At 52.9% G+C, this 22,914-nt stretch overlaps 1 protein-coding gene across 2 annotated transcripts; it reads left to right on the top strand.

Annotated features, from left to right (window-relative positions):
- Nucleotides 1-577: 577 nt before the first annotated feature.
- On the top strand, nt 578-22,478 carry SLC41A1 (solute carrier family 41 member 1). 2 transcript variants are annotated; one of them, XM_084784848.1, is made up of 11 exons: nt 578-643; nt 3,004-4,016; nt 12,403-12,510; nt 13,631-13,702; nt 14,295-14,439; nt 14,573-14,719; nt 15,409-15,556; nt 16,394-16,473; nt 17,410-17,544; nt 17,847-17,995; nt 20,168-22,478. In XM_084784848.1, the coding sequence occupies exons 2-11, from the start codon at nt 3,642-3,644 to the stop codon at nt 20,351-20,353; spliced, it is 1,545 nt and encodes a 514-aa protein (XP_084640974.1). In that variant the 5' UTR covers nt 578-643; nt 3,004-3,641; the 3' UTR covers nt 20,354-22,478. The 2 variants fall into 2 exon arrangements, with proteins under 2 accessions (XP_084640974.1, XP_084640973.1); XM_084784847.1 differs by lacking the exon at nt 578-643 and adding an exon at nt 1,033-1,439.
- The last annotated feature ends 436 nt before the right edge of the window (nt 22,479-22,914 follow it).

Raw genomic sequence — 22,914 nt, 5'->3', positions numbered from 1 at the left:
TCACTGTCCACAAGAATGCTGCTGTGCATGTGTACCAAAAGCTCGGTAGCCAGCACGCGCTCTCTCTCCTCTCCTAGATACATCCTATCCTTAGGCAAAGGTCTGGAGATAGGCTCAATTGCCCCCAAGCGCCTTTCTAGGGAGGGAAGAGACAGGAAGGAACCACTCATTGGTCACAAGTTCCACAGACAAAAAAGGGAAAGCCTGGGTGGGAGGTCCTTTGTAGGGAGGTCATATCCCCTGCACAAAAACAACCCAAAGGGAACTTGTTCTGAGATTGGGTTGATGAGGTAGAGACATCCCACGGAGGAAGTGGCAAAAGTTGAGGATGAAAACACTCTCCTCTTTGATCCCACAAGGTACGTCAGGGAAAGTTGGACTTCATTTAGCCCGGGATGGAGACATCTCTCCCATGGGGCCACGAATGGGTCAAAGGAAACCCGCTCCCCTCCGCCCTCACCTCAGCAGCGGCCTGTGTAGCCCCAGCTGTCTAACAAATTTTCCTTCCAGCATGCCCATCCCCACCCCTTTCAAGGCTGGAACTTTATTAAAGCAGATTAGGGTTCGGCCAGTCGCCCAGAGGAACAAGGAACCTGGAGGGAGATGACGAGCCTGAGGGAAAGGAACTGTGCCCAAGAAGAAGGTAGGGACTGGGAGCGAGGAAGGAACAGGCGATGGCTGCCAGGGCCCTCACGATCGCCAGCTGGCTGGCTCACAGGGGTGGTTTCGGGTCTTGTGGAACGCTAGAGGCTCACGAGAGATAGCCAAGATGCAGGGGTACATGCGTACCCGGAGCGCTCCCCTTGGCGAGGTCAGGGGAACTCAAGCACGCCACTCGCCTGCGCGCTCGAGCACCTCGAGCCCACGCCACCCTCCGACTCTAAGTTCCTGTCACTCTGCGGCGTTTTTTCCCCCTACCCCGCCCCCAGCACACGAAGCGCCGGGGAAGTGGGTGGGGTCTGGGCGGGGCCTGCCCATCTCCCTGCCCTGATTGGCTGATGCAGTTGTCCGTCCTGAATCTACTTTTTTGATGAGGGGGGTGCAGTGCCACCCGCTCTGCCCCAGATCACGTTTGCCACCCACAGCCAACCACTCTTGTCCAAGTCCGCGGGCAAGAGGCGATTGGGGACGAGCGAGCTCGGCACCCCAGGCCCCGTCCGGTCCCCGCCGGCCCGAGGCGGAATATCCTGCCCAACAGGCCACCTCCCCATCGTGGAATCGGAGCGGCGGCCTCGCAGGAAGGCAGAAGCGAAATGTAGCGAGCCGGGTGTCGCGGTTGGACGCTCGCCTTGGCTGGGGGTGTAGCGGGGCACACGCGGGGGCTCGAGAAGGACGGCTGAGGGGGAAGAGTGATGAAAAGAGGGGGTAACCCTGCACCCCCGATACCGCGGGCCCCTGCTGCCACACTCCAGGCGTCCTTCCTCCCCAGAGAGGCGCAGGTCAGTTTTGTTGGGTCTGGGGGTAGGTGGGAGAGGACCGGAACTCCTGCACTCAGTGCTTTTGCGGAGTCTGGGTTGCATGGATTCGGAGGAAGCCTTCCAGTTACTCCTCCTCCCAGCTCCTCTAGTTGGGGATACCCAAACAGGTCTTTTCTGTCCATCCCCCGCCTGAAAAGGAGATGGGCGTTCTAGGGCCTGCGGCCCATCGGTAGTGGCCCTTCTGGAGATGTAGTTGAGAGACTGGCCTGCCCCCTTGCTAGCCCCCTTCCAGGTCAAAGTAGCCTGCCAGCAAGACGGGGTGGTGGTGGTAGGGGTGTCAGGTTTTAGCGAGCAAACTCAGAAACTTTGCTGGCATGGGGGCGGTGGACTCAGTGTTTCCTCTCGAGAGTGCTGGCTGGTGAGGATCCTTGAAAACAAGGGTGCTGTGTTAAGGTGGCTTGGCTGGCGACCTAGTTGACGGAGGACTCATACCTTGGGCCCTAGAGTTTGATTCAGCCTTAACCAAACTGGAGTTGACTAATTGTGAGTGTTTGGAATACTAACAGGCTCTTTCGTCATACCTGTAAAACCCCCTGGATTTTTTTTTTTAAACTATTGAAAGCCATGCTCGTGAAACGCAACAAGTTGGAATAGATTCTTGGCGGGGGGGGGGGGGGGGGGGGAGGGGGGGAGGGGGGAGGCTTTAAGCAAAGAAAAGTGGGGGACAGGGGAGACAGAGACATGGTTTTAGAGTAAATGCATATTTAGCTTGTGACACTTGGATTTGCCCGGCTTTGTTTGTCTTTCCTCCTTCTCCATCTTTTACCGATATTTTCGTTTTTAACGATTGCACTATGTCCAGCTGTCGGTAGGTATGCAGGAGAGAATCAGTAGTTTCACCCTCTGTCTCTTCAACGTAGTTACCTGCCATGTCCTATCTGACAAGCCCACAGGGTCAAGCAGAGACAGCGAGAAAGGAGCATAGGGTCAGTCTCTGTGGTTTCTGTAACACTGTTGACTTTCAAGGACAAGAGTAGGTAGTAGGCCTCTGTCTCATTCTTGGCCTTGATCTGGCTAGCTTGCCCTGCCCCACTGCCTGGGGAGTTCTGGCATTTTTCCTCAGGGGGGGGGGGCGGCTAGGGCAATTAGAGGTCTAAGGATGCTTCTCTCAGTCATCAGTCTCCCTGTTTGCTCTGCCTTGCTGTCTCGTGTAGAGAGTTTGTGTCTGAATGCGTAACTCACAGCTAAGGAAGTACGCTTAAGTAATACTGAGTTCTTACCAAGATTCAGGAAGACAGCTCCTGAGCCTGTCCCTGCCCAACCCAGGTTGCTTAGAAGGCAGTGCCGAGGTCTCCTACACCGCATCTTCCTGCAGAGTGGTGGTTTGCTGGCTTGGAGGATGCTGAGATTAGAGCCTACTGGGCCTCCACGTGAAGTGGGGCAAAGCAGTGTAATTTTAGTGGGAAAAGAACCTCTGTGACAGACTGCTGCATGCTCTGGAGATTGTCCCAGTAGCAACTGGTTTTGGCTATGTACCAACTGTCTCTTCTCTCTCTCTCTTTTTTCCCCCTTCCTCCCACACAAGGTGTTCCACACAGATTCTTGTGACTTTAAGGACCAGGCAACTGAGAAAGTACAGGATCTTCTCAAGAAGGGAAGAGATCTCTGGGAGAAAGGGGAGAGACAGCAGAGACTGTCCTGGGACCAACTGAACCCAAAGGGGCTGTGTGAGAAGCTGAAGGCACCCAGCAGCAGTGAGAAGAAGCCCCAGCCTCAGACTGAGGTTGCGTTCTCAACAGTCTGAACTCATTCAGCTTTTCGCAAGAGAGAGCTTGCAGCATCAGGCACTCCAGACTCAGGTTGAGCCCTTCTCTTCTGTGTGCCCCTGCTCGGAGGAGCTGGCCACTGAGAACCAAAGATTCTCCCCCAGCGGTGGCAGTGTAGCCGGTGCTGCTGCCAGGGGGGCAGGCACCCACACCCCTAGTGGCAGCTGCTGCATCTGGTGAGGACTTTGTTTCCTTCCAGCTCCTGGCTGCATTGCTTGATGGGGCTGCCTTTTGGTAGATCAATTTTTACACTGCCCGGTAGGAGTGGAGAGCCGTGGGAAGAGGTCCTGCGGCACTCAAGCCTGGGTTCACCCCAAGACTAAGTTCTTTCTCGAGTTGAAGTCGGAGAGAGAAAGAAAAATAAATAGATTCTCCCCTCCTCTCCTCCCTGCCTGTCATGTCCTCTAAGCCAGAGCCAAAGGACATCCACCAGCCAAACGGTACTGGCCTTACTCCCCAACCCTGCTCTTCGGATGGCCCTGGGCGAGAGCCCCTGGCTGGGACCTCAGAGTTCCTGGGGCCTGATGGGGCTGGGGTAGAGGTGGTAGTGATTGAGTCTCGAGCCAACGCCAAGGGAGTCCGGGAGGAGGACGCGCTGCTGGAGAACGGGAGCCAGAGCAACGAAAGCGACGACGTCAGCACAGACCGCGGCCCTGCACCACCCTCCCCGCTCAAGGAGACCTCCTTTTCCATTGGACTGCAAGTGCTGTTCCCCTTCCTCCTGGCAGGCTTCGGGACCGTGGCGGCTGGCATGGTGTTGGACATTGTGCAGGTAAGACCTGAGGAGGGTGGCTTCTGCCTGCAAGCCCTCGTTACCTTGGCCTTCTGGGGAACTGACTCGTGGAACTTCCTCTCCACCTCTGTCAGAAGCAGCAGCTGCTTCCTGGAATACCATTTACCTTTGGATCACGTCCTGGGGTTCATCCTTGTCTCTGTTACTTCCTGCAGAAGCCTCAGAGAAACCAAGTAGCCTCAGGGAGATGGTCAGGGCAGTATTGTCTAACAGTAACAGGTGGAACTCCAGAACTCAGGCCGAAAGGAGGAAGAGAGGGACAGGGCTGTTGCTCGCCATGCCTCCTCAGGGCTGTTCTTCAGTCCAGCTCAGTAGGAGACATCTAGATGGGTCTCCGCTTTTTGCCTATTTTTCTTTTACTGGAGGTTTCAAGCATGCCCATGATAGAAAGTTCCTTTTCAAGCCTCTCCTCCGTTCCCCTGCTGGGCAGGAATTTACTCAGCTGTCAGGAGGGTCTCAGATCCAGTGAGAAAGCTCTTAAGGCGTTTTGTATTGCTCATCTTTGTGCATCCTTGGCACAGTCTCCCTGGCGAGTGAGGATGGTGTAGGAAGGTGGTATAAGATCTGAGAAAGCTCCAAGTGCTGTAGATAAGAACAGAATGTAGCTGGATCTGGGCAGACCTGTCTCTCTTTGCTCCTTGTCTGTCATGAAGCTGGCTGCTTCATGAGGGTACTGGGTAGAAAGAACACTAAGAGTTGATACGACCTGGGAGCTAAGAGCCAGGGCACGGACGGATGCTGTGTTTAGCACATGCTGTGCATTGTGAGTCAGGACTTACCAAAAGCCTCCAGGTTGAAGAAAGAAAGTCTTGTTTTCAGGTAAACTTGGTGAGTTTAGTCAAGCTCAGTGAGGCACACAGAGCTTTCCACCAGTGCTGAGTTAATCAAGATATACCTGCTAAATGTGCCTGCTAAATGCTGGCTCTGTCCCAGGTACTCCAAAGTACAGGGGCAGAAGGAGATTGGCGCCCCGTCCTTGGGGATCACTTCTATCTGGCCCCAGGGTTCACTTACTGTGGCATCTCCCAAAAGAAGCTCAACAGCACCTCCCCTTGTGCCCAGCTGACTCGGCAAGCCATGCACACAGAGACTGCTGTAGGGGTCCCCAGGCCCGTCCCAGGTGACTGAAGGTGGTTGGTTGTAGGTGTTGCCTATAATGCCCTTGTAGACTCTTGAGTCTTATAGGAGAAGCCTGCAGCTTTGAAAGCTAATGAGAATGCTACTTACAGCTTGCAAAAGTGCCTGGTGCTGCCTGCCCTCTCCTCAAACCTGTTATTGTCAGCTCGCTTCCTACACGGAGGTCAGGAAGGCAATCCAGAGCTTGGGACTCCTCCCATGCTAGTTACCTCTCTTCCTGGGCCTGAGAGTGGGGAGGAGGGAAAAGGGGCGAAGACATGGGACCGGTTTTGTAGTCTGCCTCACTTCTCCTTTCTGAGGTTCTAGATTAGTGCCTCTAAAGAGCTGCAGAATATTGTTCAGTGGTACATGCTTGCATAGCATGCGCGAAGCCCCAGTTTCCATCTCTCGCACTACAAGATGAAAACAAGGGGGCTGCAGAACCAGCGTCCCGTGGTAAAGTGGGAGACAGTGAGCTTAGTTTCTGATAATGGCGATGATGGCGGCGGAGGCGGGGGCGACCTAATTGGAGGGCTCTCCTGTAAGCTGAGGAAGTAGGGAAAAGGCATTGATCTCTATTTTGTGTAGATGGGAAGATGTGGCATAGAAATGCCACTGGTCAGCCGGGTGCTGGTGGCGCACGCCTTTAATCCCAGCCGTCGGGAGGCAGAGGCAGGCGGATCACTGTGAGTTCGAGGCCAAGCTGGTTTACATAGTGAGCTCTAGGACAGCCAGGGCTGTTACACAGAGAAACCTTGTCTCAAAAAACGAGAGAGAGAGAGAGAGAGAGAGAGAGAGAGAGAGAGAGAGAGAGAGAGAGAGAAATGCCATTGGTAATCTCCCCCAGAGCTGTCTGTAACCCCTGTGACCTTCATTATGGCCAGGATTTGCAGACTGGCTTAAGACTGTGAGGAGCTTGCTGTTTTTGTCTTGTCTTGAAGAACAGGACAGACTGGGAACCAAAACAATTGGCATTGGCTTTTACAGTGACAAAGAGCCAAAGTGAGATGAGGATCCAGCCCCTGCCCTGGGACACATGTCAGGGCTCCGGAGGGCCTGAGGCCCATGGGCCTGAGGCCTTGAGAGATTTAGGTAGCAGGGGACCTGCAGCTGCCCAGCACCCAGCACCCAGCACCGAGGTCTGGCATCTCCCTCAGTGTGGCATCTTGGGCTCATAGCAGAGCTAGGGTTCAGTCGATGTAGATGACAATGACTGGCTTGTCCTTGTGCCCCTCCCCCCCACCCCCCACCTCCCCACCACAGCTGGGCTAAAGCAGGGCCCACAGATGGCTACGGCAAGATGACAGGACTGGCTGAGTATGGGAGGACAGGAGCAGGGAAGCGATGGGGACGATAGAGGCTCTTGGATGCAGGAGTCACACCTGTGTTCTCCCCCTCGCAGGATAAACAACAGCCTGCAGTGAGAGAGTCTAGAAGTGCCTAAGACAGGGCCATCTGCTGGTTGTTCAAGGCCCCTGTGGTTCAGAGCAGCAGGCGGCTATGCCTTCCCCAGGGTTCCCACTGCAGCTAAGACAGGGCTTCTCCGAGAAGACCCACTTCTGTCTCTCCTCTGACCTCTTGCTTCTCTTCCTGCGCACAGTAGCCGCCGCAGTGAAGTAAGGAGCAGAGGTGTTTTCCAGATTAGAAAGGGAGCAACCTGTAGTGTGTTCTAACTTGCCCAAGGCAGCCCATATTTGCGAGGGAAGTAGATAAGAGAGACTGGTGTTGGCTTCAGAAAGAGACTGCTTAGGGGCCTCAAACTGCCCAGGCTTTGTGGCCCCTCCCCAAGTTCTGAGCTCCTGCAGAGCATCGTATCCACTTTCTTCTGTCAGCCTTTGTGAGGAATAGAGGGGCGGGGGCAGCAGGTGGTATGTGACCTCCACAGGACCTCTCAACTAGATTAGAACAAGAGGGCTCTCCAGTCAGTGTTTTAATGCACCCCCCTTGCTTATTAAAGTATCCAAAGAAAGTAGACCCCCCCACCCCCCCACACCCCCCACCCACACACACCTTCAAAGATGAAAGTGCATGTTAGCATGGCCTTGGGGAAGTGGTACGAAAGGGAACACATCTCTTTCCCAGAGGCTGCTGGAGCCCCTGGGCAGGACACTCAGATCCTGTCTCCCTTGACCACCCATCTCTGCCTCGTATGTGTGTGTGTGTGTGTGTGTGTGTGTGTGTGTGTGTGTACGCGCACGCACGCACGCACGCATGCGCGCCGTTTCTTCTCCTCATGCTTCTTCGTACAGCCCAGTCCATGCAGGTATTGCCCTGAGGCCCCTCTGCTTGGAAACCTCCAGGATGCCTGTGGGACAAGCCTCTATCAGATGGAAAGTATAATCCAGCCCGCCACAAGGTTACCTGAAAAGTCCTTGGGCAGCTTGGTGCCTAGCGCTAGGATGGGAGGCGGGTAGAGGGGACCGAGTTAATATCTGGATTCCATCTCTTCCTCCCCCGACTTGACTTCTTGCTAATATGCTTCCGGAACAGGAGGCTCTGCCAGCTGAGGTGGCAGGTGGAAGAGCAGGTTGGATGGCCAAGAAAGGAAGTCACAGCAAGATCTCCGAGCTCTGAGGCTTAGGGTGGTTGCTCTGGGTCCCGGTCAGTTTTGAGTGTAGAGGCAGCTGTCTTGTCACATTCCTTACTTTCAGAATATTAGGAACCATGGAAAGAGAGCAAAGGGAAAGGGGGCTAAGATTCTGAGCTGGGCATGGTGGCGCATGCCTTTAATCCCAGCACTCAGGAGGCAGAGGCAGGCGGATCTCTGTGAGTTCGAGGCCAGCCTGGTCTACAGATCGAGTCCAGGACAGCCAAGGCTACACAGAAAGACCCTGTCTTGGAGAAGAAAAAAAAGAAGAAGAAGAAGAAGAAGAAGAAAAAGATTCTGAGAAGCAATAAAATCGTAGATGTTTCCTTCTATCCCCAAGCCAAGCCAAGTTTCCTAGACCCTGCTTCATCTCCCATGGTACAGGAAGGTGTGGGTGGTGGCTTTCCTGGTGGCTTAGCTGACTGGCTTGACTTCAGGGGCGGACATTCCAAGCCAGTCTCATCTATACTGCTCCATCCTCAGGACCACCCTGCTTTCTGGCTGTCTCTGCTTGCCAGAGTCTGATATACACACACAGGCCACAGGTTCCCTGCCTGAGCAGCATCTTTGAGAGGGGTTTGTGGGTAGGAAAAAATAGATGTGGGGATTGGCTCTTCTGTCCCAAGTACCTGCATAGGGCTCTGGTGGGCCAAAAGGTCAGGTAGTGGGAGGGAGTCCCAGGCTGTACATTCTGTGAGTGGGGAAGACTCCTTCTGCATAGGGCTGCTATTGGCTCTGGTCCTTTAACCTTGCCCACCTGTCCCATCTCATCCCTCCCAAACCCTACAACTCCTAGGTCCCCCTTTATTTAAAAGCAGAGGGCATGTATGTATTAGAAGGAGAAAATTAGGGGTGTTTATGGTGGCAGCTAGGGGAGCATAACTAACCTTTATACATTCTTTCCTCCAGGCTCTTCCTGCTGTGTAGCCCAGGCTAGACTCCAACTTACAACTTGCCACATCATCCCAGATGGTGGTATACTTACAAGCATGTCCCACCATGCCCAGCTGAGTTTTTTTTTTTTCCTTGACAATAAAGACGTGCTATACACTCCTTACAAACAGTTCAGAAAATACCCCTTGCATATACTTCGAGTGCTCCCTTTGGTCTTGTTTCTCTACTGGCATATGCCCATTGCCTTCAACTCCCTAGAGAGCTGAGCTTTCAGACAGCTAGCAGCTTAGGCAGAGTATGGGGCTGGCTGTTCTGCGAGAGCTCCAAAAGCCTGCAGTCAGCACACTTGCCAAGGGAGGGGACGGATTCTTCCCTCTGAAGCCCGAGAGGGGTAAGTCTGATTGGGCCTCAGCTAAAGGGAGCTGGATCCCCATGGGTGTATATCCCAGCCTTGTCCAAGAGTAACAGTCACAGGGCTCATGAGGTACCTCACGGGGGTGGGAGTCGGGGTGGGGGTGGGGGCGCTGCCTGGGACGGGAGAAGATACTCACCTTCCCCAGTGTTTGAAAGGGGATGGCTGAAAGGCCAGAGCTGCTGTGGAAGTGGGAGTGCCCCTTCCTCCACAGGAGTCTTCAGAGTGTCCAAGTCCTTTAGGAGACACTGAAAGGAATCCTAGGCGCAGGAGCTCACACAAGGGTTTGCTCAAGCCATGGGTCCTGCTCACTCCACACACACCCCAAGATCACAGACAAGAAAGCAAGGTCCCTATAGGGCCACCCAGTGCTCTAGCCTCGGCTGCCCGGCCCAGCCCCCTCTGATGGCCTTGCGCATCTTCTCCTCAGTTAGATAGATTCTCTCTTTGTACCTCTAACCATCCTCAGCCTCCCAATCCTCCTGCCTCAGCCTCTGAATGCTAGGATTACAGACACAGCACCTGGCTTGTTTGTAGGTTAGTTTGTCTTTAATGTTGCAGAAAAATCGTATAACACGAAACTACACTGTAAACCACCATGACGTGTGCAGCGTGTGTTCTCAGGTCCACTGTGCATCCATATGATGCTGATTGCTTTCTCTCTAGGCCCTGAGCCCTTAGTGACCACAACTCTCTCTCTCTCTCTCTCTCTCTCTCTCTCTCTCTCTCTCTCTCTCTCTCTCTCTTCCTGTGAGTGTGGTGACCACTTCAGAGCTCATACAAATGGCATCATACAATATTTGCCTTGTTGTGCCTGGCTTGGTTGGTATACGCCCTTGAGATTCTTCCATGTGGTAGCGTGGGTCGGGATTTCCTTTTCAAGGCAGAGACACGTTTCAGTATTGATGTACCATACTTTACTCGTCCACTCGGCTCTTGATGGACATTGGGTTGGTTCCACCTCTCGGCTGGCGTGAGTAAATGAAGCTATGAACTGGAATGAACAGATGTGTCTTTCAGTGTTGGATAAATACTTAGGATTCAGGGATAAGTGATCAGGAGAAGTACTAGGGTTGCTAAATCATACCATTTACTTAATCACTCATTCATTTCCTCTGTGTGTGTGTGTGTGTGTGTGTGTGTGTGATGGATTGTGTACATGTTATGTGGTTATATGCATATACATGGAGGCCAGCATTTTTCTGCTGCTCTCCGCCTTATTTTCTTCTTTCCTTTCTTTCTTTTAGTATTATTTTTTGTGTATGGCTGTTTGACCTGCATCACGTCTGTGTATCACATGCATGCCTGGTGCCCGGGAAGGCCAGAAAGGGTTTCAAATCTCTTGGGATTGTAGACAGTTGTGAGCCACCATGTGGGCATTGGGAATACAACCCAGGTCCTTTGCAAGAGTAGTTAATGTTCTTAACCACTGTGCCATCTCTCCAGACCTGTCTCTACCTTGATTGATTGATTGATTGATTGATTGATTGACTGATTGACTTTGAGATAGAGTCTGTCATTGAACCTGGAGTTCCCTGGTTGGCTAAGCTGATGGCTCATTGATCCGCAAGACCCAGCAAACCTTAACTCTAGGGTTACAGACATGTACCGCTGTGCCTGGTGTGTTATGTGTGTGCTAGGGAGCCAGACTCAGGCACTCAGTCTTATGCAACATGCGCTTTACTGACAGAGCCATCTCCCCAGCTTATTTGTGTGTTTGGTTGCTTTGCTTTGCTTTGCTTTGCTTTTTTTTTTTCAAGTCAGGGTTTCTCTGTATAGTCCCGGCTGCCCTAGAACGTGTTCTGTAGACCAGGCTGGCCTCAAAATCAGAGATCCCCTGCCTCTGTCTCTCAAGCACTAGGATTAAAGGCATGTGCCACCACCACCACCTGGTTTGTTTATTTATTTATTTTTAAGACAGAGTCTTACTACGCAGATAGCTGGCCTTGAGCTTTCAGCAATGCCTACACTTCCCAAGTGCTAGCGATACAAGCAGATCCACCACATGCAGTTTATTTTTAGTGTGAGGCACTGTCATACTGTTCTTCATAGTAGCTACATCTTATAGTCCCACCAGTAATACAAAAGTGTTCTGATCTCCAGGTCTCTTGCCAATACTTGGTGTTTTCTGTTTGTCCTCTTAGCCATCCTCACAGGCATGGGGTGACATCTCACTGTGGTTTTGATTTGCAGCCTTGTTCTTTAGCAGTAGAGTTAGAGGGGCTGGGGTTGCCTTATGAGCTAGCTAGCTCTCTGGTCTGGCCCCTGAGCAGAGCACTTGAGCAGGAGCCCAGCTGGCCATCGTGAGGAACATGAGGAACGTACTGGGGAAACAGCATGAGAGCCCTCCCTGGATCTCCTCTAGGGGACTCCCAGCTCTCAGCCCAGGGACTCACAGCTCACAGCCCAGGGACTCACAGCTCACAGCCTGCCCATTACAGCTCCTTGTCCCCATCTTAGCCAGCCTGTATACATCCTGCTGCTGCCTGCCCCTCCTCCCTTTACCAACCTGTAGGCTTCCCATGCCCTTTAGGGCCAGGAGGGGAGGCAGAATCCTGATCTCTGCAAGAAATCCTCCATTTTCCTTGCAACTAAGGGGACTTTCAGTGGCCAACCTGGATTCCTCAGTTTTCTCATGCGCAAGGTGACTAAATGAGAAAAATATGTTAGCATATGTCAGCCAAAAAAGGTTGGTGGGAGAGCCAGGAGGACTGGCTGACCCAGGACTAGAACCCATGTCTTCAGGCCCAGCCTCTCTCTCAACAGGGGTATATTTGCTTCTGTTAGCTAAGAGATGGGACTGGAGAGAGCAATCAAAAACTCCCTTGCAGACCAGCCTAGGAGAAGCTCCATCTAAATTCAGAGCCTGCTCAGGGAAGTCACTGTGGCCAAGACCCAAAGCCCTTGGAAATAGAAACCAAACAAACGCTCTAATCACCCGAGCCCCAGCCCTGTGGAGCCTAGCTCTCCACAGCTGAGACAACACCTCCCAAGGCTGAGGCCATGGAGAAACTGGAGGAAGGCAAGGGATCTGCAGAGTGCTCTGTGAGAGGACATTAGCAAGGAGTTCTGGGGCATAAACCAGCTTGGGGGTGGTTCCACTGTGGGGTCCCCACAAAAGCACGTAGAAAGGATAGTCAGGCCTGGACTGTTCTGGGATGAGGGCTCTTTGGAATTCTTGGGCTTGTTCTACTTCCGGGATTCTTGGGGGTTGGGGTGGGGGGACAAGGTGCCTCATGTGCTTGCTCCTGCTGGTCCTGTTTGCCCGTCCTGTCCCCTGACCCCCACATTCTATTCAGCTTCAATGCCAGTCCTTTGAGGTACTGAAATTCTTGGACTCCGTGTTCATCTTATAGCACTGGGAGGTCTTCCAGAAGGTGACAGAGGTCTTCATCCTGGTGCCTGCACTGCTGGGGCTCAAAGGGAACTTGGAAATGACCCTGGCGTCGAGGCTGTCCACTGCAGTGAGTGTCCTAGCTATGGGGAGTAGGGGAGGGGGCCGGGGAGAAGAGAATGGGCAATTACGGGCAACACAGAGACTAGTAGGTATCTACACAACTGCCTAGGCCTGGGGAGGAAAGGGAAGCCGTGGAGGGAGATCCCAGACCGGGTGTCCTGTCCCTGCGCAGAGGCTCCCTGCCCAGAACAGTTCCCAGGCTCGGACTCTGGATGTCCCAGCCGTCCCTGGATGCCTGCCCCACCTCCTGCTTTGCAACCTGCCTCGTGACTGTTTGTGCAGCTTTGACAGGCAGGCATCATGCTGGTCCCTCCAGCCACACAGGTGGGGGCCTCCTCTGATCTCTAGCCCTACTCTGCAGCTGGGCAGGAGCAGAGCCAGGCCATCCCCACACCCCCATCAAACCATCCCGTTTCCCCATGGCAGCTCGTTCTTCAAGAGAATAGGCATTTCCACCTCCCACAACCCTTCATATCGGACACAGCCATCCATGGACTGAGCCCAATAGAAGGCCGTGGCTGCAAGGCAAGAGGTGGTAAAACTCAGGGCCAGGCATGTTCCTCTATGGCCAAGTCTGGAGAAGATGCTGTAGAGGGCAGCCAGCCTAACCCACCCCAACTTGCTCTTCCTTTCTCCTGGCTGGTGCCACCCACTCCTTTCCAAGTACTGGCAGCCTCAGCCCTGGCCAGCAGCTGACCTTGCCTTCCCTAAGAGAACAAGCTGCCTCAGAGCCAGGACAGAGTCATGCAGATCCATGCAGGAATGTGCTGCCTGCCAGGACACAAGACAGAATGGAGCCTGCCTCAGCTGCCCTCACATCCTGGGATGCACCTGCCTTGGCTGCTTTCACGCCCTAATCCCAGAGTTTTTTCTTTTAAGTTTTTCTAGACAGGGTTTCTCTGTGTAGCCTTGGCTGTCCTGGACTCGCTTTGTAGACCAGGCTGGCCTCGAGCTCACAGCGGTCCACCTGCGTCTGCCTCCCGAGTGCTGGGATTAAAGGTGTGCGCCACCACGCCTGGCTTAGTCCCAGAGTCTTAAGCTACATGCATTGCTTTTTGACCCAGTGTAACAGACAGAGCCCCATGCTCTGTGCAGCCTCCTCCAGCCCCTCACCCTCCCTCTTCCAGGCCAACATTGGACAAATGGACACACCTAAGGAGCTCTGGAGGATGATCACAGGGAATATGGCCCTTATCCAGGTAAGAAAACATGGACCAGAGACCATAGGCTAAGCATCTCCTTAGTCAGGAATCCCTGAAAGGCTTAGGTCAGCCCAGCTGGCTCCTAAGTGACTCTCCAGTGTCCTGCAAAGTAGGCTAGGAGGTGACTAGTTACTCAGGAAAATGGCCAAGATAGGGAGAGCCCCAGCAGCTTCCATGTCACATGTCTAAGCTCTAGGTGGTTCTGGGGGTTCTGAGCCTCCACTGATCTTCCTTTGCAGTGGACTCACATTGGCGAGTATTAGAGTATCCTCTGCCACTGTTGTCCCATCTCCCCAGGAGGCCACACAGATCGAATGTCTTCACCATTGAGTCCCAGGTCTTGACTCTGACTGATCTCTGTGCTGTTGACTCTCACCCCATCTCCAGAGAAACATCCAGCCAGCCAATAACATGTCCTACATCTTTGCAGAGTTCACTACCCTGTACTTGGGTCAGGACTAAAACTAAATAAAGGCATCCATCTAGCCTGCAAGGACTGTAGAGTGTGCTCCTGCCTGCTTGCTAAGGGCTAGGGTGTTTCGGCAACCTCAGCTAACTAGGCTGTCCACAATACCACACCACTCCCCAGGTCCAGGCCACGGTGGTGGGCTTCCTGGCATCCATCGCAGCTGTCGTCTTTGGCTGGATCCCTGACGGCCACTTCAGTATCCCACATGCCTTCCTGCTGTGCGCCAGCAGTGTGGCCACGGCCTTCATTGCTTCCTTGGTGCTGGGTAAGGAAGGGGTGAGGACGCTTCTACCAGGGTGTTAACTCTGCCCTCCACCTCCATGTTCTTTTATTTATTGATGGCCCCCGCTTTTTTCTTCCCTCTCACCCTACCCGGCCCGCCTCCCCTTCCTCACCAGGTATGATCATGATTGGAGTCATCATTGGGTCTCGAAAAATTGGCATCAATCCAGACAATGTGGCCACGCCCATCGCTGCTAGCCTGGGCGACCTCATCACCTTGGCACTCCTCTCAGGCATCAGCTGGGGACTCTACCTGGAATTGAGTAAGGCTAAGGCCACCGAGAGTGGCTTGGGTGGACTCTGAGGTGGGGCTGGGAGAGTATTTTGCAAGCTTGTGAAGAGTTTTCCTCTATTGTTAACTGTACGGACAGTTTGTCCCAGCTCCCGATCTTCGGCAGGCCAGGCTAGGTAGACGCCGATCTCAGCTCCTGCAGGCAGGCAGCAGAAAGGAGAGTGTCCCGACTCACACCTGCTTGATCCTAGCAGTTTCAATTCTCTTGGAGGGATGAGATGTGGAAAGGGGAAAGGGAAAAATGGAAGACTAGAATCTGCTTGCAAACTGGAGGAAGAGAATGGGGGGGCGGGGCGTTTCTGGGATCAGACCAAGAGACACAGTTAGCGTTTCTGCCTCAGCTGGGCATGGTGGAGCACACGCAGGAGGTGACAGCGGGAAGATAGTGAGTATAAGGGCAACTTGGGCTCCATAACAAAACCTTGCCTCAAAATGAGAACAGTGTAGGAGCTGAGTAGCCTTCTGCTTCATTCTCCCTCTACAAAATGGACAAAGGTGGCCTCACTACCTCCCGAGTGCAGTGACGATGCCACGCTTCCCGGAACTCAGGGTAGAAGTGCTGTGGCTGAGTTGGTCCCTTGGGACTTCTGTGGGCTGAACTGGGGGAACCCAGGGACTAGAGCCGTGGTGTTTATCTCCCTCTGGTCTCCTCCCTCTCAGAGCACTGGCGGTACATCTACCCGCTGGTGTGCGCCTTCTTCGTGGCCCTGCTGCCTGTCTGGGTGGTGCTGGCCCGAAGAAGCCCAGCCACAAAGGAGGTGTTGTATTCCGGCTGGGAGCCTGTCATCATCGCCATGGCCATTAGCAGGTAGGCTGGGAGCCTGAGGAACTGCCCCTGTCCCACCCCCTCCTCCCCATAGACCCCCATCCGAAACCCTAGAGGGGGAAGCAGTGGAACACATGCTGGAAATACCTCAGTAGTGTCAGTCATGTGTCCTACTGCCAGGGACAGGAGCCGTCTGTGTTAGGTTTCATTCCAAAGCAGAATACATTGACCTTGGGAACTAAAAAGCCACTGTATTCAGGGACACAGGCGGTATCATCCGGACCCTGGGACTCTCTGTTGTTCTGCAGTCTCTGTGGGGGTCAGCAGTCCAGGTTTTCACTCTTCTGACACCTCCCAATTCCAGAAAGAGGAGAGAGAGAGGGGGGCGGGAGGCTACCCCAACCCCCAACAGTTGCACAAAGACCCAGTATGGAGTGTCATTGCTTCCTGTTCGATTGGTCACAGTTCTGCCCTTTGAATCGGTCACTTGGTCTTAGGAGTGATGCTGTCTGGTTGGATGGTCTGGGCCTAGCCACAATGGAAGCAGTGTTCCCTGGACCACAGTGACTGGGTTTGAGAGAGCTGGTTCCCTCAGCGACGAACCAATTAACACAGAGAAAACTCAGTGCTGAGCAGCCAGGTGACCAGGGTCCTCACAGGAAGGTGGCTCTGCTCATACTTTGTGTACCAGAGTCGCTCTTGCCAAGTCAGGAGATGATAAGCAACAACTGCTGCATGCAAGGGACTGAAAGGAGAGACTCCTGGAAGCCACTCTGGTGTCCTTGTTCCCAAGGTTGGATAGGCCTATGCCTCTCATTCCAGAGACTAGAGCAGAAGCCTTCAGTGGTCATAATGTTGTTTGTCTTCATGTCTCCATAGTGTGGGAGGCCTCATCTTGGACAAGACTGTCTCGGACCCCAACTTTGCAGGAATGGCTGTCTTCACACCTGTGATTAATGGTGAGGCCTTAACATCAGCTGCCAGGGGGAGGGGACAGAAGGGGACATGGGGCTTGGCTTCTGTGTCAGTCAGGGTTCCAGCAGGCTAGGGAGTCTAGCTTAGAGAAGACAAGACTTAATAAAGATAGAGGTGGGGTAAAAGAACCAACAGGGTATCACGAGGCACCGGGAAATAGCAACAGGAAAGCCTCTAGCCCTGAAGGGCCAAGGGAACCCGGAAGTCGTCTTGTGAGAGGCCCATTAGAATTCCACCCTGGCCCCTACAAGAGTGGGTTCCTGCCAACAAGCAGAAAAGGATCCAGAAAAAAAAAAAAAAAACACTAGACTCCTTTCCCACTACCTGCTGGTGCCTCTCAGTGCACAAGCCCAGATAGAAGCATCCAGCAAGGGAGGCTGGTGTGAGGCCTACAGTTCACCTCTCAGGGCTTGGGACAAAGCCATACAGGGACGAGGTTCTGCGCTTGAAGGAAAGGCAAGCAGTATCCAGCAGTTAACTAGAGTAGAAGTCAAACTTACTACTGGAAACAGGTTGTTGCGTGAGTACGTGAGCACTGAGTCCCTGGGTCAGCGCCAGGAGAGGCTAAGGCAAGGAAGACCCTGGACCCTGCTGTGTAGTAGGCAGGTGGCCGTTGTTGCCCAGGTGCAGCAGGTAGGCTGTATCCCCTGCCAACGCTCTGAGAGCTGCGTCAAGGGCACCTGTAACTGTCATATCTACACGTCAGGGAAGCTGAAAGCCCACAAGGTTCCTCAGAAGCAGTGAAGCATTTGTCTTCCTCCACCGTGTTTTGTTCTCTTGGCACCAGAGGGCAGGGCGATGTCTTCGCAGACTCCAGTGAAGGTGGAAGACAGGACCCCTACAGAGGCAGGACAGAGAACAAGGTGTTTGCCTCCCAGTCCCTGCTACTCCGAGTCTGAGTCCTGTGTGTGCCTCTGCAGGTGTTGGGGGCAATCTGGTGGCTGTGCAGGCCAGCCGCATCTCCACCTTCCTCCACATGAACGGCATGCCAGGGGAGAACTCTGAGCCAGCCCCTCGCCGCTGCCCCAGTCCATGCACCACCTTCTTCAGCCCTGGTAACCACAGCATCTCAACCTCCCAGGTCTATTCCTGCCTTGGAGGGAGGGGCAGGGCAGCCAGGAACCCTACTAGGGAGGCAGCAGGGGGTGGGGGTGGGGCGCCAGGCTCAAGGTTCTTTTCTGCTGGGCCCCTGCCTGCTATTCTGAAGCGTGAGTCCCAGATGAGCCCTTCCTCCCCACCCCCACCCCAAAACACCCTGGAGAGAGAACTGTTTGCTGACTTAGAATATGGCACTGACCGTCCAGTGACCTCCCGGGGCCAATGCTTCCCTTCCCGTCTTTCCTCTCTCCTCTTCCAGACGTGAATTCACGCTCAGCCCGGGTCCTCTTCCTCCTTGTGGTCCCAGGACACCTGGTGTTCCTCTACACCATCAGCTGTATGCAGGGCGGGCACACCACGCTCACTCTCATCTTCATCATCTTCTACATGACAGCTGCACTGCTCCAGGTAGGGCCTAGCAAAAGCAGGGGAGAGCCCAGGGCCCCAGATGGAATAAGAGGCCCAGGTTTGAACCCATGGTCTCTTGCCACTTCTCTCTCTGGCCAGGAGCAGGGAGAATGTTGCTACCATGCTGTGTGACTTTAGCCTAGCATCCCTTCTCATCCTCGGTGGTACACTCTCAAAGCAAGAGCAATCGACCACCGGCAGGGATTTTTGTTTTTGTTTTTGCTTTGTTTTTCAAGATGGGGGTGGGGGGTAGGGGGACCGTTCTCTGTGTAGCCTTGGCTGTCCTGGAGTCGCTTTGTAGACCAGGCTGGTCTCACAGAACTCACAGAGATCCACCCGCCTCTGCCTCCCAAGTGTTGGGATTACAGGCGTGTGTCACCATGCCCACCTACACTGGCGGGGTTTTCGGGTAGGCGCTTACAGGATGGACTTAACCCACCTATTCCCTGCCCTCTGCTGGCCGTGCCACTTGACTCTGTTTTGCATTCTTGGCTTCACTTAAATAAAGGGCTCCACAGGCAGAGCAAGCATCGAAACCCCTGTCCAAGACAAATCCATCTTTAAGAGTCATCCAGGCTTGCCATGATGCTGTGGCGCGTTCTCGCTGTGGCATTACTAGATTTGATTTAGCCGTTCTCCCATTGATCGAGGCTATCCCTGGAAACCTCCAACTCAGTCTCTAGGAAAGCAGTGTGTTAAGGAATCTTGGATAGAGCGGGGTTGAGAGCCAGCCATATGCTGTTTCCCAGCACTAGCTCCCCAGTTCACCGCTCTCCCTTGCAAATGTGGTTGTGTGCGACCCCTGATGGCGAAGGACACAGACGTGCCAAGTGTCTACTGTGGACCTTTCCGCTCATCCCTTGGCCTGGGTTGGAAGGCCAAACCTTCACGCCATCGCCAACCACATGGGTCATGACCCTGTGGCCAGCTGTAGCTCCTGTGGCCGCTTTTAGCTGTGCTTCCTTCTCTAAGTCTGTAGAGAAGCAAAGTGTTACCAGTTGCTCCCTGTAAAGTTCTGCCAGGTCCCTTTGCCACCTGTCCCAGTATGTGTCATTGTGCTGCTCAGGAGGCTAAGACGTGAAGACAGCTGCTTCCATTTCCATCCTAGAGTGTATCCCAAAGCCCCCTCTCCCCACCACCACACTCTCTTCCAGCCATCAGAAAGGCTGTGAAGTTACAGGGAGGCTGGACCACACCCAGGGCCAGGGCTACAGGAGTACAAGGTAGCTGTACTCAGAGCAGGGGGAATGTGAAAAGTTCTAGAAGAGTAATCCCTGGCTTCCGTACAGACAGGCCACTTTGCCCCGAGTCCCTTAAGGCAGAATTTTCATACCACAGTCTATATGAAGTACAGTCAAGGATGACTGCCGCCAGATGCCTGTGTCAGAGCCTAACCATTAAAAAGCATCTCCTTCTCATGTAGACATGGTCATCTGGGGACCCCTAAATCAGCTGCCGGTGCTCCAGATGAAGTGCAGCCCCAGTTGCAGAGTGCATGTAATTCTTACTAAAATGCAAATTCCTGTTTAGAAGGCCCAGTGTTCGGACTGGGGGTGTACATTTGTGACACGCTCCCCACTGTAGCCGATACTACTGGTCCTGGGTCCATAACCAGATTCTGACCTTAGTTGTTCTCAGCCATCTATAGTAATAGAAGGTAAGCAAGGGTGCAGATAAATCAAAGTACAGCATAACCCAAAATGTGTTCGAAACTGCTGCGCATTATAACCGACTTTATATTTAGCTGATTTGTCCACAGACCTATTTTACAGGTGAATGTTAGAATAGACTTACATTCTTTGAGCCCACAATCCCATGATGGAAAGGATGAAGAGAAAGCAGTTTGGATGGCCAGCTGCTACCCAGATGAGAGAGGAGAAAGAGCCTTGCAAGAGAAACCGGCTCTCACTGTTAGCCCCTACCAGGCTCCTGGATAGGCCAACGTGGCAGGAATGGTCTGACCCAGTTAGAGGCAAGGGCAGAATTCCTGTAAGGGGAGAGTTTAGTTTAGAAAACCCCTGGCTAAGGGCAAGCTGTTGTGACAAAAAAAAAAAAAAAAAAAAAAGTTGTGACTGGCCAAGCCTCAGGAGGCACTGAACGGGTCCAATCGTGGCCTCTGGCTCCCCCTGCAGAAAGAGGAAGGCCACAGGCAGAACCTGTCTGTCTCTCCAGGTGCTGATTCTCCTGTACATCGCAGACTGGATGGTGCACTGGATGTGGGGTCGGGGCCTGGACCCAGACAACTTCTCCATCCCATACTTGACTGCTCTGGGGGACCTGCTTGGCACTGGGCTCCTGGCACTCAGCTTCCATGTCCTCTGGCTCATTGGGGACAGAGACACAGATGTTGGGGACTAGCATAGCCACTCAGCCTTTTCCCCACCCCTCTGCACTTTCTATTTGGATATTTTTCTCCTTTTGTTTTCTTATGCGACCCAACACTACACTCCCACATCTTTCTGAGATTTCACTTTGATACCAAATTCTCATTATTTTCAATGGGAATTTTTATACATTGAACCAAGTTTGGGTAGCAAGAATTCGGGAAGGACAGACAGGCTGAAATTAGCAGTAAAAGTAATCACCAAGTGCAATTCCATGGGGAGGGGGGTGCCTCCAGGGGAGGTAGATTGGGACCATGGCATTCTGTCTGGCATCTGGGGGCCTTTGCATTAGCTTTAGCAGCCTTAGCCTTGGTCCTAATGAGACACTGTATAAGTGGGCTCTGAGTTGTTTCTGGTTTGGTTAAACAGAGGGAGGAGGGATAACTAACACTCCCACACACGCACATACTTTTCTAGAAATGGACCAACGTCAAGGCACTGGGCAGGAGAAAGTTGCTTCAGCCTCTGGTAATCACAGCCCCGCTCTAGGCCGGTAATTCCATCTGTGCACACGTGCCTTGCCCAACCGCCTGGTTGCCTTCCAGCCGAGCGAGTAGTGGCCTGGGGCTCTAAACAGATCCATGTCATCCATAGGTCTCCAAATGTCCACATCCCCGCCCCCGCCCCCCAAGTCTAGGGAACCTAGTGTCTGTTCCAGCCTCCTCACTAATTGTCTCCAAGCATCCCCTTTCCTCACAGTGTGCCAGATAGGCTTCCAAGATTGGGGACAGGACAAGGAAATGTGGCAAGTGACCTAGCGATTGATGCAACCTGGCGGTGTTCTCACTGCCATTTCTCATGAGAACATAACCACGTGGTCTGCCTTGGCCTCTGTCACTTCCTAAAAGCGCCCACTCTATCATACCAGAGGTCAGTTGGCCTTTCTCTTGCCTCCTGCTCACGGACATTCGCCATCCATTCACTCATTCAGCAAATCTCAGCCTTGCCCAGATGAGCCTTTTCCACGGCGTGGCCTGCAATAATTCTTCATTGAGCAATAGTTCTGGGGTGCCTCCTGTGTTAGGTACAGTGCCAGGCATTGACTCCAGTGCTAAGGAAGTCACAGCTCTAACCTCACCTCATCCCCTAGGTAACAGAGGCCATGTGTCCCTTTCCATCTGCCAGCAAACGTCCCTCATTGTAGGTATCTGTGCCTACTTCAAGGCCATAAGTCTGCAGTGATTGTCAGCCCCTGCTCCAGCAGGTTTGTGTCCTAAAATGTTCTCCCCCACCTCGTCTCCACACATCCCGTTATACACTCAGAAGGGGGTTAGAGTTAGCAAGGTGGGTACCAATTGCCTGCTTCAGCATCGGCCTTGTACATCATTAGAAGAGGGAAAATGGAGCCCCTTCCCCACACATAGCCCAACACAGCTCAACAACTGGCATGCAGGGCTTTTTCTAGTCTGTTTGTCAAGAGCCCATAAACTCCTCCCCTGTGTACCCCTAAAGGACCGGCCTCCAAGGAGAGGACTAGCAGTGCCCTGTGTCTACCGATACTGTGCCTAGCCCTTACAGGGTCTGTTTTCTCACCCTCGTTTCTTCCCACATCACCTGAAATCATAGAACCTTAGAATTGGAAGGATCCATAGAGGTTTATCTAGCTGGAGTTGTGTCAAGCAGATTAATAACCAATCTGGGCTTGTTTCTGCTCTTCCCTCTGGCCTAACTCCACCTCAAAACACAGACTCTTGTACCGGCACCATCCCATGGGACTGTGGCCCCAGGTCCCCAGCCTCTTACCCTATCCTGATCTCTGGAGTTGGACCAGGTTGTCTGGAGACTGGAGCATCCCTCTTCCGTTGCCTAGAAAATGGAAAGGTAGGCACAGCCAGCCTCAGCGTGTGTGAGCAGAGGCGGACTGGAGTGAGAGGGAGGCTGACTTCACTAGAAGATTTCATTTCTTCCCTCCTGGTTGTACCTATCGCATGTACTCTTTGGCCTGACTGGAAGAAACAAAATTGGTTTACTTTCATATCCTTCAAAAGTTACAGAACTGTGTCTTAAGAGAATTATTTATAGTTGCTATAACTGAATTGACAAAATGTCGACTTAACTGATAAATTATATTTGGTAAAATAAAATGGAAGTTTATTTCAGCTGTTGGTATTCCTGTTGTGGTACATCGAAAAGCAACCTCAACCATTTTTCTGGACTCCCGCCTCAGAAGTGGGAAGGCGCCAACCTGTGACAAGCAAGGAACCACCTTAGAGAGAATGTGTGATAGAAAACACACAGCTACTGAGAAATGAGCAGGGACATCCTGTAGAGCCCTGTGGTCAGGGGCATTAGATTAGACTGTGCTCGCTCCCTCTCCCAATGCATTAACTCGCCCCCTTTTGTGCCAACAGCACCAGCATCTATGGGTTAGAATTCCTTCCTTGTAGATGCTTATACTTGAGTTGAATCAAAGTAGAAATGTTTTTTACCTTGAGTGTGTACCATGTACCATTTACTGTGCTCGGCCCTGTAAACCCCTGCAAAGGAATCAAACTTGGATTTCTGTGACCTTCCACACTGATCCTCTCTCAGCTT

This window comes from Acomys minous, assembly GCF_964271855.1.
Source record: "Acomys minous genome assembly, chromosome: 1".
NCBI lineage: Eukaryota > Metazoa > Chordata > Mammalia > Rodentia > Muridae > Acomys > Acomys minous.
The sequence above is the reverse complement of the archived record's forward strand: the minus strand, read 5'-3'. Positions and strand labels throughout refer to the sequence as shown.